Source organism: Phoca vitulina, unplaced genomic scaffold (genome assembly GCF_004348235.1).
Source record: "Phoca vitulina isolate PV1807 unplaced genomic scaffold, GSC_HSeal_1.0 scaffold10, whole genome shotgun sequence".
In the NCBI taxonomy this organism is placed as follows: Eukaryota; Metazoa; Chordata; class Mammalia; order Carnivora; family Phocidae; genus Phoca; species Phoca vitulina.
In genome coordinates, this window is record NW_022589713.1 from 42,641,233 (window position 1) to 42,660,900 (window position 19,668).

A 19,668-nucleotide genomic window follows, 5' to 3' on the forward strand; every position below is an offset into this window, starting at 1 on the left:
AAGCCATAAGCAATCAACTCGAGATGGAGGATCTGGGCTGTTTTCTCGTGTGCAAGAAGCAAGGTAATTCATAGTCTTCTCTTTTCTAAAGGGTGAGGAACCCGAGAAACCGGCTTCTTTCTGAGCCATTAGTTACCCAGACTATGTCGCCTCGTCCTTGAGCTCCGGCAAGCGTCAGAAAAAGAATGAAAGGAAACAGAGGAGGACAGTGTGGGGCAGGAAGAAATGACAAGGGCCCAGGCTTTCATAGCCCCCAACTGCGTACCTATTGCCCAAGCAGGTGCCCTGCCCGCCCAAAACCCCAGTCCCCACCCCCAATTAGGTTGGACAAACGCTTTGCCTCGGCCCCCCACTTCCGGGCCCCAGCCAATAGGAACTCAAACTGCTTAGCCAGTCAGCGCCCTGCGCTACTTCCGGCGTTCTGCGTGCTGCCCTGGAGACGGGATGGGCGAATCCAAACGCAGAGGGGTGCTGGACCCGAACTACCTTAAACTGCGCCTGCGCATTCCACTTTGCTCCATTGCTTCACCCCGGGCCTTGGCCAGTGGACCTGCCCTGAAGCATTAGAATACTAGACTCGCGCGGTGGCGGGGACCTTCCACCGGGTGGGCGGCTTCTCCCCACCGAGCGTTCGGGTGAGTGTCGGTGGCAGTTTTAGGATCTACGAATTTGGGTTCGCGTCTTCCTGAGCGGGTGCGGGGGACACTACAGGCCTGGAGGGGCGCCATCCACCTGCCCTCTCTCTGTGAACCTTGTGTCTCTGGCGTCTTCTCTCTTCGGGCTCTGCTTTGTTATCGTGTTAAAATAAAAACCTTAAATAGTTTTCTTGAGGCTTTGGTTCCGGGCATATGGGACACCTCTTCGAGGACTTAGGTGCGGGAGGGGGGTTGGATTCGGGACTGTAGGGTTCGGGAGATGCACTTTATGGACGCCCCAGATTCGGAGTTTTTCCCCTTAAAACCTTGGCGACGCTTCCCGAGTTCTAAGCCGGCTGTGCTAACGGATGTCCATGGACGTAGAGAGACAGTGAAAGCCGCCAGTTCGCTGGTCATGAGCTTCTTGGAGTGAGGAGTGTTTATGCAGCGATTCAGCGCCTGCACTTTCGAGATGACTAAGCTTAAAGCCTGTAGTTAATTCGGCCTGTCAAGGAGGAGCATCTGTTGAATGTTTGGCACAGTGCCTGCTACCTTTTATGCCCTCGAAAAAGGTTGTTTTAGCCTGTGGTTAGCGAAGTTGAGCGTGCATCCGGGGTGGGGGGCGGTGAGTTACACCACAGATGGCTGGGCTCTGCTTCCAAAGTTTCTGATTCAATAGGTCTGGGCTGGGACAGCAGCTGCTAGTTGAGGAGTTAATGATCTGAGGATAGAGGTAAGTGAAGGGAGGGTTCTGGTCTTTATCTGCGTGCCTCTAGCACCTGGTCAGTTTCAGCGTTTGTTGACTGTAGGCCCGGCCCCTGAATCTTAAATGCCTCATTTGCTCCTAAGTGTGATTCGTTCTGACTTCTGGCTTCTCTGATAATACCTCGGTGAACTTGTAGATTGAGAGTTTTAAAAGACGCGGCACGCCTTTAGAAAATGGGGCGGAGAGGGGGGGGCGCCTGGGTGGCTCAGTCGTTGGGCGGCTCAGTCGTTGGGCATCTGCCTTCGGCTCGGGTCATGATCTCAGGGTCCTGGGGTCGAGCCCCGCATCGGGCTCCCTGCTCGGCGGGAAGCCTGCTTCTCCCTCTCCCACTCCCCCTGCTTGTGTTCCCTCTATCGCTGTGTCTCTCTCTGTCAAATAAATAAATAAAATCTTTAAAAAAAATTATGAAATGGGGGAAGACTAAACTGGTGTGTGGAAATGCACACTTGGTGAGAAAACGATAAACACTAGGAAGTAATAACAGTGACAGGCAGGATCGTGATTGCTTTTGGAAAGGACGAGGAGTTGTGATTGCCATAGGCTCAGGAAGGGACTTCTGGAGTAGCAGGCAAAGTGATGTTCTTCACCTGGGTGGTGATCACAAGGATGTCCCCCTTATAATAATTCATTAAACTATACATTTATTTTGTGGGGGTTTTCTGTATTTGTGTTTTATTTTACAATGTAAGAGGTCACGTATTTTTTTTTTTTTTAAATGCATTTTAGGAAGTCTCAGGTGAGAATGGTCTTGGGGTGAGCCAAAAAGAATCTAAAAGCCTGGAATTTCAAACTTCAAAGATAACTTAGAAGATCATCTGATCCAATTCTTATTTTACTCTAAGGAAACTGAGCCCCAGAGAGGGAAAGTGCTTCCATAGTAAACCACCCTTACCTAAGCCGACTTTGTAATTGGTGCATTTCATTAATTTCAGGCATGGTCTGCCTAGATGCCACTACTCAGTAAAAGATTGAGGAAAATAATTTGGCTGAATCAAATTCAAACTTTGAAGATTTAATTTTTTTTCTTGTGGTTTAAAACCTTATTTTCAAGGACTCAATTCTTTATCTTATATAAAAACTTATTTCAACACCTTATCCTGGTGTATCCTAATGTATCCAATTTGTGAGCATTTAAAGGTCTCTGGTTATTTTTTCTGGTTAAATAGCTTTTCCATCTTAACATATTGTCAATTTAATCTTACTTTGGTTATATTGCATACTATGTAATGTTGACCTGTTGCCACAAAATTACTCCTGTCTGGGCTGCATTTTGGCAGGTCATGAGTCAGTATTGGTTTTTAATGAATGGGTTTTAGGAAGAGAGGAACATAGAGGGAACTTAGTAAAAGTGTTCATTAAAATAAATAGATACTATCTGTGCCACTTTTGGATTTTAACTGATTTAAATTTGGATTTCTCCCACATCTTTTCTACTTAGAATTTAAAGAATTTTGCTGTCATTAGTATGAGTTCTTCTGATTTGATATAGAGACCAGGTTTGTAATCCAAATAACTAAATGTAACTACTAGCCTATACATTTTTATAGTAGAATTTTTTTCCCACTTTGCAGTAAATTTTAATTTCTTTGGAAGATGGAATCATAGAATTAGTTATTCCTAGATTCTCAGATTACTGGTTACCTATACCAGGACAGGACTAACTGCTGCCTATTGGCTAAATCTGGCTCTCAGCCTGTTTTTGTATGGCCTACAACAGAAAATACATTCTGGAGATCTGATGTACTTCATAGTGATTATACTAAACAATAATGTATTATGTACTTAAAAGTTGCTACGAGAATAGATCTTACATGTTCTTACCACAAAAAAGTGATAATTATGTGACATATAGAGGTGTTAACTAATGTTATGGTAGTAATCATAGTCTTATATATAAATGTATCAAATCATATTGTACACTTTCAACTAAAATTACTTGTCAATTATATCAACAAAAAATTGAGATATTCACATACTATACAGTCTCCATTTATAATGTACAATTCAGTGAGTTTTTAAAAAAGATTTTATTTATTGGGGAGAGAGCGAGAGCAAGCGAGCATGGGGATGGGAGGGAGAGGGAGAAGCAGACTCCATGCTGAGCAGGGAGCACTAGGGGCTCAATCCCAGGACCCCAAGATCATGACCTGAGCCCAAGGCAAATACTTAACTGACTGAGCCACCTAGGCACCCCGATTCAAGGATTTTTAGTGTATTCACAAAGTTGTACAACCATCAGTACTAATTCCAGAACATTTTCATCTGCTCAAAAAGAAATGCCATACTCATTAACTTCTCTTTTACATTCTTCTACATTTAGGTTAACCTATAATTAACCTATAATTAGGTTCTGACTTACTGGATACCATGTAGAAACAGCTGCTTTTAAAGAGTGTATCTTACAGCTTACTGGATAATTTCTGGAACACTTTCTATAGTCTAGCATATGAAATCCTTCCAAAGAGATGCCAATTTAAAATATATTTTGCCAATCGAGTAAATACTCTGATTATATTGTAAATGTATTGTTCAAGATGCTGAATCCACTAATGTACTTCAATTCTAAATAAAATCTGATAAGACTAAATCAATTCCTATTCATTAATGCAAATTAGGACAAATTGGCCAAGAAAATGAACTCTCTTAACTGCTTATATCATAGATGATGAAGTGATTGGTTAAATTTTTGTTTGTTTGTTTAAATTTAAAACAGGAGTTGGCAAACTTTTTCTGTAAAGGGCCAGATAGTAGGTATTTTAGAATTTTTAGAATGTGTACAGGCCATTACTCTGTCACAACTCTGTAATTGTAGCCCAAAAGGAGCCTTAGACAATATATAAATGAATGGGTGTGGCTATGTTCCAATTAAACTTTATTTACAAAAGCAGCAGCAGGCTGGATTTGGCCCAGGACCCAGTAGTTTGGTGACAGCTTACTTCAAATAATATTTGGATTGACTCTTAGAATCTCTGTGGATTAGATGGAAATATCATTCCATATTTGTTTATAAAGTATTTTAACATACATTGTCTCATTTGCGACTCATAATTTGAGGTTTAGGTGGGTCATATATTGCCACATTCTATACAGATATTGACACAATGTGCCTACCTTTGTAACAAGAATGAAAGAAAAGTATCAAGATACATTGGCTGGCATCTCATTCATCCCTCTTTTTGTTACATGTGTTGGAAATAGCTGTCATTTTCATCATTTTTGTTGAGATCTTGTTGAAGGAAATTGAGTATTGGTTTGTCAATTGTTTTATTTTCCCCTTAGCTTTTTTTTTCTTCACCCTACAAAAGACATTCATATCCAACACTTTTAGGTGAATTTTCTGAGTTTATAGAATTACTAGGTTTACGTATTAAGTATCCTAGGCTAATTAATCATGTAACTAGCTTGCATTTATAAGTATTATTTTTGTTTACCTTTTAGGAACTAGAGATGCCATTAGGCTGTCATTTTATCCAATGTGAGAAGTCAGCCCAGAGATGGAAAACTTTATTCTGTATGAGGAGATTGGCCGAGGAAGCAACACCGTTGTTTATAAAGGGCGGCGGAAGGGAACAATCAATTTTGTAGCTATTCTTTGTACTGATAAGTGCAAAAGGCCTGAAATAACCAATTGGGTAAGTCAAGTATGTTTCCCTCCCTCTGGGAAAACACAGAGTTATGATCAAGGAGAGGTAGCAGCATTAAACAGAAGCCATTGAACTCACTATAGAAAATACCACATTTTCAATCTGTAATGGGTGACCTTCTGTCTGTTTAGTGCCACCAATCTTGAATAATGACTAATAAACATACCTAAGTAATTATCAACTTAGTGTTATTTTTTTGGGAAGAGTCAGGGAGAATATACTCTATATTAGATCACTTACTTATAAATTTAGTATGTGATTTATGAAGCTTGCCAAAGGAAGGACGTTGGGTGAGGCGACTTGGGTTTAAAATTTATAGCCCAGGCTCTGGACCAAACTTAGCTTTTTTCCCCCCCCATTGTGGTAAAATACATGTATCAAAAAATTTACCATCTTGACCATTTTTAAGTGTTTAGCTGGTGATATTAAGTACATTCATTATGCTGTACAACCATCACCATCTCTAGAATTCATTTTTTTTAAAGTTAATTTTTTTTTTTTTTTAAGTAGGCTCCATGCCCAGCGTGGAGCCCAATATGGGGCTTGAACTCATGACCCTGAGATCAAGACCTGAGCTGAGGTCAAGAGTTGGATGCTTAACCAACTGAGCCACCCAGGGGCCCCTAAAAAGTTAATTTCTTAAGAGCAGTTTTAGATTCACAGCAAAATTAAAGTGTAGCGATTTCCCACTTACTCACTGTCCTCCTGCATGCATAGTCTTCCCCATTGTCAGCATCCCTACCAGAGTGGCCCATATTTTACAAATGATGAACCCACACTGACACATCATAATCACCCAAAACCCATAGTTGACATTAGGGTGCACTCTTGGTGGTGTACAGTTGTGGACAAATGTGTAATGATACGTATCTATCATCATAGTATCATCCAGAAGAGTTTCACTGCCCTAAAAATCTACTGTGCTCCACCTAGTCATCCCTCCCCCTTCTTCCTAACCTTGGGCAACCACTGACCTTTTTCTTATGTCCATAGTTTTGCCTTTTCCAGAATGTTATATAGTTGGAATTGTATGTAGCCTTTTCAGATTGACATCTTTAACTTAGCAATACGCATGTAAGTTTTCTGTGTCTGTTTGTGGCTGATAGCTCGTGTCTTTTTTTTTTTTTTTTTTTTTGATGAACAACATCACATAGATGTACCAGTTTATTCATTCACCTATTGAAGGGCATCTTGATTGTTTTCAGTTGTGAATAAAGCTGCTGTAAACATCTGTGTACAGGTTTTTGTGAGGACATAAGTTTTTAACTCTTTTAGGTAAATACCCAGGGTATGTTGCTGGATTGTCCAGAACTCTTGTCATCTTGCACAGCTGAAACTCTGTACACATTAAACAATAATTCCTCATTTCTCCTTCCCCAGTCCCAGGCAACCACCATTCTACTTTGTCTCTGAATGGTACCTCATGTAAGTGGAATCATACCTCCTTTCTTTTATGACTGACTTCTTTCACTTAGCATGGTGTCCTCAGGGTTCATCCATGTTGTAGCATGTGTCAGAATTTCTGTCATAGGACTGTATAATATTCCACTGTATGTATATACCACATTTTTCTTATCCATTTACCTGTCTGTGGACACTTGGGTTGCTTCTACCGTTTGGCTATTGTGAATAATGCTGCTGTGAACATGGGTGTACACGTATGTCTTCAGGACATATTCTGCTTTCAGTCCTTTGGATATATACCCAGAAAGTGGAATTCTAGGTTTAATTTTTTTTTTTTTTTAAAGGAACTACCACACTGTTTTGCACAGAGGCTGTACCATTTTACACTCCCACCAACAGTGCACAAAGGATTCCATTTCTCCACATCTTTGGTGGCAACACTTGTTATTCTCTTTGTTTTTGTCTTGAAGGTAGCTATTCTGATGGGTTTGAGGAGGGGTTGGCTTTTGTAAGGAGTGTGGATTGTTGAGGGAAAACAGGTATATGGGACAAGATACAGGTTAGTTTGTAGAATTCGGTGCTAGGAACACAAGGAATTTCTCTTCTAATGAGGTTTTCTCTGAGATGAGAAGCTAAGTCCTCAGTTGAGGGGGTGGGGGAAGGCAGTGTTCCAGGTAAGAGGGAAGCAAAAGTGTGATTTGTCACTTGGAGGACAGACTGGCTGGGGCCATTTGAGATTGGGGATCCTAAATTGAAGCTGGATCAGTCAGCATGGCTTGTGTTGACCTCAGTTGCTTGTGTATATGTGGAGTGTGGATGTCTGAACGGAACCAGAATTGGAGTACTAGAGTGAGTGAGCTGGAAAGTCAAGGAGTGGTGGTCACAGGCTAGGGTGTGTGCAAGATTTTGGAGATGTTACACCTCTTAGTCAAAACCTAACAATGCAATCCAACAGAAATATAATGGGGGCTACAAATCTAACTTTAAAGTTCATAGTAGCCACATGGAAAGGACATTTTATTAATATATTTAATCCAGCATAAAGAGTATATTATCATTTCAACAGATGGGTGGTTGGAGAGATTGAGAGAGCTGAGGTGGACCAGCATCTGGAAGAGTAGGTACTTGGCATATACTGAGTGATAGGGAGTGTAGGTGGCTGGGCTGTGGCCTGATTTCTGTTGGAATTTCCACACCTCCTTTACTTGTCATCAGGACCTCCCACTTCTAGTGCCTGAATCAGTGGGGATCCATTTAAACATGCTCACCCTGTGTTTTCCCCATTCTCTTCTGGCCCTTTATTAGGAGTTTATTATAAGGTGTTCCTCAAATTCTCTTGGTCACTCTGATTTTTGTTTTTCTCCTTATCTGTATTCTAAATTATGTGGATTCATTTCCCTTTGTGTTAGAATATGAGCCCACGTAGTTGTTCCTAGAGTGTATCACTTACCCATTTTTAAAATAGGGAGCTCTGTATTTCTATGCATCAATGGACCCATTAGCCTGTGTTGAATGTGAGTGACAGTAGAATTTGTGTGTGTGTGTGTGTGTGTGTGTTTAAGAGAATCGGAAAACAAGGATCCAAAGCACTTGGGTAGTTGTCACCAATTTGGAGTCTGGATGGTTTATTAATAAAGCACACATTTTTGTGGTTTTAGTTTCCATATTTCATGGGATTTTGAAGGGAGAAAGCAAAAATCCCTGAGGCAACTTAGATTCTTTTTTTTTTTTTTTTTTTTTTTACTGACAGCCTCTTGCATCTTTGTTATTGAGTTTTTAAAAAATTTTTTATTGTTATGTTAATCACCATACATTACATCATTAGTTTTTGATCTAGTGTTCCATGATTCATTGTTTGTGCATAACACACAGTGCTCCATGCGGAATGTGCCCTCTTTAATAGCCATCACCAGACTAACCCATCCTCCCACCCCCCTCCCCTCTAGAACCCTCAGTTTGTTTTTTAGATTCCATCGTCTCTCATGGTTCGTCTCCCCCTCTGATTCCCCCCCTTCATTCTTCCCCTCCTGCTATCTTTTTTTTTTTTTTTCTTAACATATATTGCATTATTTGTTTCAGAGGTACAAATCTTTGATTCAACAGTCTTGCACAATTCACAGCGCTCACCATAGCACATACCCTCCCCAGTGTCTATTACCCAGCCACCCCATCCCTCCCACCCCACCCCCATTCCAGCAACCCTCAGTTTGTTTCCTGAGATTAAGAATTCCTCATATCAGTGAGGTCATATGATACTTGCCTTTCTCTGATTGACTTATTTCGCTCAGCATAACACCCTCCAGTTCCATCCACGTCGTTGCAAATGGCAAGATCTCATTCCTTTTGATGGCTGCATAATATTCCATTGTATATATACCACATCTTCTTTATCCATTCATCTGTCGATGGACATCTTGGCTCTTTCCACAGTTTGGCTATTGTGGACATTGCTGCTATAAACATCAGGGTGCACGTACCCCTTCAGATCCCTACATTTGTATCTTTGGGATAAATACCCAGTAGTGCAATTGCTGGATCGTATGGTAGCTCTATTTTCAACTTTTTGAGGAACCTCCATACCGTTTTCCAGAGTGGTTGCACCAGCTTGCATTCCCACCAACAGTGTAGGAGGGTTCCCCTTTCTCTGCATCCCCACCAACATCTGTCGTTTCCTGACTTGTTAATTTTAGCCATTCTGACTGGTGTGAGGTGGTATCTCATTGAGGTTTTGATTTGGATTTCCCTGATGCTGAGCGATGTTGAGCACTTTTTCATGTGTCTGTTGGCCATTTGGATGTCTTCTTTGGAAAAATGTCTGTTCATGTCTTCTGCCCATTTCTTGATTGGATTCTTTGTTCTTTGGGTGTTGAGTTTGATAAGTTCTTTATAGATTTTGGATACTAGCCCTTTATCTGAGACGTCATTTGCAAATATCTTCTCCCATTCTGTCAGTTGTCTTTTGGTTTCGTTGACTGTTTCTTTTGCTGTGCAAAAGCTTTTTATCTTGATGAAGTCCCAATAGTTCATTTTTGCCCTTGCTTCCCTTGCCTTTGGCAATGTTTCTAGGAAGAAGTTGCTGCGGCTGAGGTCGAAGAGGTTGTTGCCTCTGTTCTCCTTTAGGATGTTGATGGACTCCTGTCTCACATTTAGGTCTCTCAACCATTTTGAGTCTATTTCTGTGTGTGGTGTAAGGAAATGGTCCAGTTTCATTCTTCTGCATGTGGCTGTCCAATTTTCCCAACACCATTTGTTGAAGAGACTGTCTTTTTTCCATTGGACATTCTTTCCTGCTTTGTCGAAGATTAGTTGACCATAGAGTTGAGGGTCCATTTCTGGGCTCTCTTTTCTGTTCCATTGATCTATGTGTCTGTTTTTGTGCCAGTACCATACTGTCTTGATGATGACAGCTTTGTAATAGAGCTGGAAGTCCGCAATTGTGATGCCGCCAGCTTTGCTTTTCTTTTTCAACATTCCTCTGGCTATGCGGGGTCTTTTCTGGTTCCATACACATTTTAGGATTATTTGTTCCATTTCTTTGAAAAAAGTGGATGGTATTTTGATGGGGATTGCATTGAATGTGTAGATTGCTCTAGGTAGCATTGACATCTTCACAATATTTGTTCTTCCAATCCATGAGCATGGAACGTTTTTCCATTTCTTTGTGTCTTCCTCAATTTCTTTCATGAGTATTTTATAGTTTTCTGAGTACAGATCCTTTGCCTCTTTGGTTAGATTTATTCCTAGGTATCTTATGGTTTTGGGTGCAATTGTAAATGGGATGGACTCCTTAATTTCTCTTTCTTCTGTCTTGTTATTGGTGTATAGGAATGCCACTGATTTCTGTGCATTGATTTTATATCCTGCCCCTTTACTGAATTCCTGTATGAGTTCTCGCAGTTTTGGGGTGGAGTCTTTTGGGTTTTCCACATAAAGTATCATATCATCTGCAAAGAGTGAGAGTTTGACTTCTTCTTTGCTGATTTGGATGTCTTTTATTTCTTTTTGTTGTCTGATTGCTGTGGCTAGGACTTCTAATACTATGTGGAATAGCAGTGGTGATAGTGGACATCCCTGCCGCGTTCCTGACCTTAGGGGGAAAGCTCTCAGTTTTTCCCCATTGAGGATGACATTTGCTGTAGGTTTTTCATAGATGGCTTTTATGATATTGAGGTATGTACCCTCTATCCCTATGCTCTGAAGAGTTTTGATCAAGAAAGGATGCTGTACTTTGTCAAATGCTTTTTCTGCATCTATTGAGAGGATCATATGATCCTTGTTCTTTCTTTTGTTGATGTATTGTATCACGTTGATTGATTTGTGGATGTTGAACCAACCTTGCAGCCCAGGGATAAATCCCACTTGGTCGTGGTGAATAATCCTTTTAATGTACTGTTGGATCCTATTGGCTAGTATTTTGGTGAGAATTTTTGCATCCATGTTCATCAAGGATATTGGTCTGTAATTCTCCTTTTTGATGGGGTCTTTGTCTGGTTTTGGAATCAAGGTAATGGTGGCCTCATAAAACGAGTTTGGAAGTTTTCCTTCCATTTCTATTTTTTGGAACAGTTTCAGGAGAATAGGTATTAATTCTTCTTTAAATGTTTGCTAGAATTCCTCTGAGAAGCCATCTGGCCCTGGGCTTCTGTTTGTTGGGAGATTTTTTTTTTTTTTTTTTTTTTAAAGATTTTATTTATTTATTTGACAGAGAGAGACACAGTGAGAGAGGGAACACAAGCAGGGGGAGTGGGAGGGGGAGAAGCAGGCTTCCCGCCGAGCAGGGAGCCCGATGCGGGGCTCGATCCCAGGACCCTGGGATCACGACCTGAGCCGAAGGCAGACGCTTAACGACTGAGCCACCCAGGCGCCCCTGTTGGGAGATTTTTGATGACTGCTTTAATTTCCTTAGTGGTTATAGGTCTGTTCAGGTTTTCTATTTCTTCCTGATTCAGTTTTGGTAGTTGATACAGCTCTAGGAATGCATCCATTTCTTCCAGGTTATCTAATTTGCTGGCATAGAGTTGCTCATAATATGTTCTTATAATTGTTTGTATTTCTTTGGTGTTGGCTGTGATCTCTCCTCTTTCATTCATGATTTTGTTGATTTGGGTCATTTCTCTTTTTCTTTTTGATAAGTCTGGCCAGGGGTTTATCAATCTTGTTAATTCTTTCAAAGAACCAGCTCCTTGTTTCGTTGATCTGTTCTACTGTTCTTTTGGTTTCTATTTCATTGATTTCTGCTCTGATCTTTATTATATCTCTTCTGCTGGGTTTAGGCTTTATTTGCTGTTCTTTCTCCAGCTCCTTTAGGTGTAGATTTAGGTTGTGTACTTGAGACCTTTCTTGTTTCTTGAGAAAGGCTTGTATTGCTATATACTTTCCTCTTAGGACCGCCTTTGCTGCATCCCAAAGATTTTGAACGGTTGTGTTTTCATTTTCATTGGGTTCCATGAATTTTTTAAATTCTTCTTTAATTTCCTGGTTGACCCATTCATTCTTTAGTAGGATGCTCTTTAGCCTCCATGTATTTGAGTTCTTTCCGACTTTCCTCTTGTGATTGAGTTCTAGTTTCAAAGTGTTGTGATCTGAAAATAGGCAGGGAATGATCCCAATCTTTTGGTACTGGTTGAGACCTGATTTATGACCTAGGATGTGATTGATTCTGGAGAATGTTCCATGGGCACTAGAGAAGAATGTGTATTCTGTTGCTTTGGGATGGAATGTTCTGAATATGTCTGTGAAGTCCATTTGGTCCAGTATGTCATTTAAAGTCTTTATTTCCTTGTTGATCTTTTGCTTAGATGATCTGTCCATTTCAGTGAGGGGGGTGTTAAAGTCCTCCACTATTATTGTATTGTTGTCAATGTGTTTCTTTGCTTTTGTTATTAATTGCCTTATATAATTGGCTGCTCCCATGTTAGGGGCATAGATATTTACAATTGTTAGATCTTCTTGTTGGGTAGACCCTTTAAGTAGGATATAGTGTCCTTCCTCATCTCTTATTACAGTCTTTGGTTTAAAATCTAATTTGTCTGATATAAGGATTGCCACTCCAGCTTTCTTTTGGTGTCCATTAGCATGGTAAATGGTTTTCCACCCCCTCACTTTCAATCTGGGGGTGTCTTTGTGTCTAAAATGAGTCTCTTGCAGACAGCATATCGATGGGTCTTGTTTTTTAATCCAGTGTGATAGCCTGTGTCTTTTGATTGGGGCATTTAGCCCATTTACATTCAGGGTAACTATTGAAAGATATGAATTTAGTGCCATTGTATTGCCTGTAAAGTGACTATTACTGTATATTGTCTGTTTTCCTTTCTGGTCTATGTTGCTTTTAGGCTCTCTCTTTGCTTAGAGGACCCTTTTCAATATTTCTTGTAGGGCTGGTTTCGTGTTTGCAAATTCCTTTAGTTTTTGTTTGTCCTGGAAGCTTTTTATCTCTCCTTCAATTTTCAATGACAGCCTAGCTGGATATAGTATTCTTGGCTGCATATTTTTCTCATTTAGTGCTCTGAATATATCCTGCCAGTCCTTTCTGGCCTGCCAGGTCTCTGTGGATAGGTCTGTTTCCAATCTAATGTTTCTACCATTGTAGGTTACATATCTCTTCTCCCGAGCTGCTTTCAGGATTTTCTCTTTGTCTCTGAGACTGGTAAGTTTTACTATTAGATGTCGGGGTGTTGACCTATTTTTATTGATTTTGTGAGTGGTTCTTTGTGCCTCCTGGATTTTGATGGCTGTTTCCTTCCCCAAGTTAGGGAAGTTCTCTGGTATAATTTGCTCCAATATACCTTCTGCCCCTCTGTCTCTTTCTTCTTCTTCTGGGATCCCAATTATTGTAATGTTTTGTCTTATTTTATCGCTTATCTCTCGAATTCTGCCCTCGTGATCCAGTAGTTGTTTATCTCTCTTTTTCTCAGCTTCTTTATGTTCCATCATTTGGTCTTCTATATCACTGATTCTTTCTTCTGCCTCATTTATCCTAGCAGTTAGCGCCCCCATTTTTGATTGTACCTCATTAATAGCCTTTTTGATTTCGACTTGGTTAGATTTTAGTTCTTTTATTTCTCCAGAAAGGGTTTCTCTAATAACTTCCATGCTTTTTTCAAGCCCAGCTAGTATCTTTAAGGTGATGATTCTGAACTCTAGATCCGACATCGTACTAATGTCCGTATTGAGTAGGTCCCTGGCAGTCAGTACTACCTCTTGTTCTTTTTGTTGAGGTGATTTTTTTCTGTCTTGTCATTGTGTCCAGAGGAGAATAGAACCACTCACAACTTTGAAAGACTAAAGAATTATGGTAAAAAAGCCATGGATTCTATGTGCATTATTCCCCTAGCGCTGGAGTTCTGCCATTCTCATTGATTGGTAAACTTGGTCTTGGCTGGATGTTCTCGCTGATCTTCTGGGGGAGGGGCCTGTTGCCGTGGTTCCCAAATGTCTTTGCAGGAGGCGGAATTGCCCCGCCCTTGCCAGTCCCGGCTAAGTAATCTCCTGGGGTTTGCTCTTGGGAGTTTTTGTTCCCTGCAAGCTTTCCGTACAGCTTTGGAGGATGAGAGTGAAAATGGCGGCCTCCCAATCTCCACCCTGGAGGAGCCGAGAACTCAGGGACCCACTCCTCAGTGCGCCCTCAGAGAAAAGCAATCACTCCCCTCTCCCCGGTCTCCGGCCGCACTCCGTGCTCACCTGGCCTGTGACCGCACATTTCTATCTCTGGCACCTGACCCCGTGTGGAGTCTCCAAACCCAGCAGATCCCTGCGGTGCGCTCCTGTGCCGCTCCTCCCGGGGGAGGAAAGGGAGTCTCCCCGGATCTGCTGCTTGTTGGGTCCCTGCTGGAGGAGCAGTGGCCCGACTGCCCCGGATCACAGTTTATGGCAACCCCGAGCTGACAGCCCCTGCCTTGGCTCTGTTCTGCAGCCGGCTTCCCCGCTCCGATACCTGGGAGCTCTGCTGCACTCAGGCACCCCCGGTGTTTCTGTGACACCAAGGGTCCCGAGACCATACTGTCCCACGAGGGTTCCACCCCCCGCTTAGCCACTGGAGCAACGTCCCTCAGCAGAGCCGACTTCTAAAAGTTCCGATTTTGTGCTCCGGGGCTCTATCACTTGCCAGAAGCGGCCGACAGAGGCCCCTTCCCCCATCTATCCTCCCGAATATCACCTTGGATTCACTTCTTCACACGTCCTACCTTCCAGAAAGTGGTCGCTTTTCTGTTCAGAGAGTTGTTGCTATTCTTTTCTTCGGTCTCCTGTTGAGTTCGTAGGTGTTCAGAATGATTTGATCCCTATCCAGCTGAATTCCTGGGACCAGAGGAAATCCAGGTCTCCTACTCCTCCGCCATCTTGCTCCGCCCTGTTACTTTGTTTTGAATTCACTCTTGTTTTTGGTGCACAGGTATTCTCGTGATCTAATGGAAATGTACATTTTAAGATTAGTGTGCTCATTGTAATGATTCTTCTTTTAATAACCTGAGTGAATTGGTACTGGGATTCACAAGGATATTTTTTTTTTTTTTTTTAAAGATTTTATTTATTTATTTGAGAGAGAGAGAATGAGAGAGAGCACATGAGAGGGGGGAGAGTCAGAGGGAGAAGCAGACACCCTGCGGAGCAGGGAGCCCGATGCGGGACTCGATCCTGGGACTCCAGGATCATGACCTGAGCTGAAGGCAGTTGCTTAACCAACTGAGCCACCCAGGCGCCCCTCACAAGGATATTTTTAAGAATAAAATTGTAGAATCCTTTGAGAATTATTTTAAATATTTTCAAAGTAATAAAAATTAAAAAAAAATTTTTTTTAAAAACTCAGTAAATATTTTCAAAGTAATACATCATCATTATAGATAGATAGTGAATTCACTCTTGTTTTTTAGTCTAGAAAAATGGGTACAAGAAAAAAAGCATTGTTTCATCACCTGAGGCAGTCCTGTTTTGGTTTGTTTGTTCTAGTCTTTTTTACTGTGAGTTTTTAAAAAAAATTTTAAATCATGGTATTATATAATTTTGTTTCTTGCCTCTTTCATTTAACATTATACTGTCATTATGATACAAAATTAAATGTCTTAAAGTTGGGCTAATATTTTGTCAGTTGATAAATAATTTAACTATTGTGTTATTGAGCCTTGAGGTTATTTTTACGTAGTAAAAGTTTTTTTTCTTCCTTGAAAATTATTTCTTTCCTGATTATAAAAAGTACTGTGTACTTAATGTAAAAAATAGAAAAAATCACTAGCAGTTCTGCTCATAACAGCTATTTTGATGTATTCCTTTTGGTCATTTTCCTATGAACATTTCTTTTGCAGTGTTGTGTTTACACAAATACACAAAAGTGTATTGCACAATTTTTTTTTTAAGATTGTACATCAAATTAGCATTTTTCCATGTCACCAGCCTTCAGACCCATCATTTTTAATGTCTGAATAAAATTCCACCAAATTCCACCACATTCTGCTATCTTGTTACCCACTTCCCATTTGTGTATTTAGGTGTTTCTTAATAGATACGAGGATTTTAAGAACTTTCTGTGTGTGTGTGTGTGTGTGTGTGTGTGTGTGAATGCTGTGTTTTTGTAGGTCCGTCTCACCCATGAAATTAAACACAAGAATATCGTAACTTTTCACGAATGGTATGAAACCAGCAATCATCTCTGGCTAGTGGTGGAACTCTGCACAGGTAAGTGTGTGTAAGAAGTGCTACAGATATATCCACCTTATGTAGTTTTGAAAAAACATATGATGTAGGTTTTGTTATTTTCCTTTTGTGTTGCAAAGATAAGCACTTGATACTCTTGACTGTTCACTTGCACATACGTTGTTTGGTTGTTAGGGTAGGGTAAAGAGCCAAGATGTCTGATAAGAGGGAGAACGTAAAATTCAATTTGGGCTTAACTTTATTTTGGTATAAAATATTACTAAATCACCTACATAAAAATTTACAAGTATTTTTTAGTGATAAACTTATCAAACAAGTTTTCCTATTCAATAAAAACCAAGTATTTTAGGTCAAGTAGCTATTAGTTAGGCAATTAGTTTATAAAGTGATCATCTTTTTATGATGAGAATGCTTGCTGTTTATAAAACTTAAGCAATGTGAAAAAGTACAAAGATGAACCAACAATAAATACCACCACCTAACAATAATTAGAGATAACTTATTATAACTCTTGCTTGATACAACTTTCTGGGACTATATATATAGGGATAAAACTGAAGATACTGATATTATCTGGGCTTTTAGTTTCAGTGTCTTCAGGGAAAAAGGACCACTGTTAGCGTACTTATATTTATATATTGAGTAATAAAGGATCATTAAATATTAAGATATATTGTAATTTCTAGCTTTATGAGTCTTACTCATTATATTGGAACTTAGAATTTATAAGACTGAATCATGAAAGAGGTTATCTGGAATAGTAACTTGCATTTTATTTTTTCTGAATCAATAGGAAAGGACTATGGCTTAATTGCACAGTCGAACACGCTGTTGAGGTGATCAGGGGACTTTCCCTGTGTTCCTTTTTGCTTCAGCCATTATTTCTGCTCCCTGACCATCGTCCTAGCCTTACTACTTTATGCCTTCGTTTGGAGTGGGTCCTCACCCACTGAAACAAAATAAACTTCAAAATACCTCCTACCTTCATCATGGTATTCTGACTGAACTTTCAGATGACAGCTGAGACTTATTTTTTATTTTTTATTCTTTTAAGAGTGTGTGCAGGCTCGGGTGGGGGGGGGGCTTGGGTGGTGGGGAGAGAGAGAGAGAGAGAATCATAAGCAGGCTCCATGCCCAGCACAGAGCCTGATGTGGGGCTCAATCTCACAACCCTGAGATCATGACCTGAGCTGAAATCAACAGTCGGACACTTAACCTACTGAGCCACCCAAGTGCCCCAAGACTTTTTCTTCTCCCTTTTCTCTCTTCTCTCTCCCCTCCTCTTTTTTTTCTCTCTTCTCTTTTCTGTTCTTTTTAAGAGAAAGCAGAAGAGTTTTATTTGAGCCCAAGTGAGGACAGCTGCCTGGGATATACAATCTTCACAAAGAAAAAAGTGCTCTGGGGAAGAAACATTATGTGCAGTGTTCTATATGTTTCTCGGAACTTGGCTCCTGTTGGAATCTTGATGTTTTGGAACAACAACAACAAAAAAAAGAGTTTGTTCCTGGCACTTAGATGGTAGAAATATGAGCAGGACCTTGGAAGAGTATAGAAATAGAATTCACAGTGTGTCTGCCTTTGACGTTTTATTTCCTCAGTGATATTACTTGAAGGGTTGGGATTTTCTCTTAAGGAAAGGCCTCTTTTCTGCCATGCAGTACTTTGTAGCATGTGATTAACTTTGCACAGGAGTAAATGTGGCTAGACTTTGCATGATGTGTTTTAAATGCACAGTTTGTATTAGTATTTACCACTAATTTTTGTAGCTGTTCAATTCCTGAGGGCTGAGTAAGAAATCATAGCACCAGAGGGATTCTCCCTGCATCCCACCTGCTTGCTTACTGACTAGTCTCCAGCCTAAGCATAATTCTCTGGAAGCTGGCTCTGGAGTGTGGACACAAGTTCCTCTTAGGGTGCTTGGACCACTGTGTTCATTCACACATGTATTTCCCCTGTCAGGCTGTCCATGTGTACTGTTTGCTCATTTTTTAAAGGCTCAGTATCTCCCAGCATGGAAGCTCCTGGAGGCACTGTGTTATGCTGGTGGGTTAAAATGGGTGATTTTAATCAACTTGCAGGTGGTTCCTTAGAAATGGTTATTGCTCAAGATGAAAACCTCCCAGAAGATGTTGTGAGAGAATTTGGGGTTGACCTCATTACTGGATTACATCATCTTCATCACCTTGGCATTCTCTTTTGTGACGTTTCTCCTGGCAAGGTAATTCATAAAAGTTTTCATTTCCTAACTGCTTCTGTCGTCGTTATAGTGCTTTCTCAAAGGTGTTTTTATTTTTAGATAAAATTTAGATAAAATATAGACCATCTGGAAATTGAGTTAATTTTTTTCTTTTAAAGATTTTATTTATCTTAGTGAGAGCGAGTGCTATCAAGAAGAGGCAGAGGGAGAGGGAGAGAGAATCTCCAGCAGACTCTGTGCTGAGCATGGAGCCAGTCCCCCTACCCGAGATTATGACCCAAGACGAAACCAAGAGTTGAGGCCCAACTGACTGAGCCACCCAGGAGCCCCTTGAGTTAATATATTTTTAAAATAAAAAACATAGTGCCATATTTTAGCTACCTATTGAAGTAGCTTTTAGAATGGGAAGTCTCCCCTCCTCTCAGAGTCCTTTGAGTAATTATTATTGCTGCCAAGGTATACTGTGAATGATGAGCTCAGTAGCTCTATAAAATAAGATGCTAAGCTCTTAAATTATAAGATTATGAGCCATTATTTTAGCTTGATAATGGATTTTTGGCTTTGTTGTTTGATTAGTGGCACTATGGGTCAAATAGCTTCTTCTCTGGTAAAATTAATGATCCATAACTAAATGTGCTTCAGTGTAGTAGAGACATGAAACCTGCTTAGTTTCAGAATCACAGGTGACACTGACATTTAGAAGTTGTCTGACCCTGGGCAGGTTACCCTTTCTCTCTCTCTGTGCCTTGGCTTCCTTGTTTATGATCTGGAGATGGAGTCCGTACTATATTTAGGTTAAGCTTCTAGGGCACTTTCTGGCGTTTTCAATCAATGGCATCTATTATTTATAAGTACATATTCTTAGGGATTTGGTTTGAGTTGCTACTTTGTTAAATTGTACATGATGAAATAAAAAGTTGAATATTGTTAAACATTATTATTGTAGGCCCTCCATATGGGAACATAATTACAGGTGAAGAGACCAAGATTTAGAAAGGTTAAGTAAATTCTCCAGTTCAGACTGGTAGTAAATGGTGGACCTAAGGCTAGATCTCTAACTTCAAAACCCTAGTTTTGAGCCTGTGAGTAAACAACACCTTGGACAGGTGGGTTTTCAAATCCTCCTTCAGCTGTCATGGAGGAGTGGTGAGGATAGACTGTCCCGTATACATTGTTCTTTATCTTTCCCAAAGGCATGTGGTTTCCCTCTATGGTTATGATGTGTTCATTGTATACATCTGAGAATGGGCAGTTTAATATTTGATTCTATTATTAAAATATTGGATTTATTTATTTTTAAAAAGATTTTATTTATTTATTTTACAGAGAGAGACACAGCGAGAGAGGGTACACAAGTGGGGGGAGTGGCAGAGGGAG

At 40.4% G+C, this 19,668-nt stretch overlaps 1 protein-coding gene across 6 annotated transcripts in view; it reads left to right on the forward strand.

Moving 5' to 3' along the window:
- Positions 1-550: 550 nt before the first annotated feature.
- The window catches only part of ULK4 (unc-51 like kinase 4), a 609,379-nt gene continuing 590,261 nt past the window's right edge, over positions 551-19,668 (forward strand). For 4 of the 6 annotated variants that reach the window (XM_032408919.1, XM_032408921.1, XM_032408920.1 and 1 more), the window contains exons 1-4: positions 551-635; positions 4,840-5,033; positions 16,016-16,115; positions 18,173-18,312. In XM_032408919.1, coding sequence (XP_032264810.1) covers positions 4,896-5,033; positions 16,016-16,115; positions 18,173-18,312 — 378 coding nt within the window. In that variant the 5' untranslated portion in view covers positions 551-635; positions 4,840-4,895. Of the gene's footprint in view, positions 636-4,839; positions 5,034-6,275; positions 6,471-16,015; positions 16,116-18,172; positions 18,313-19,668 lie in introns of those variants that run through there. The other 2 variants (XM_032408923.1, XM_032408922.1) reach the window with 2 other exon arrangements.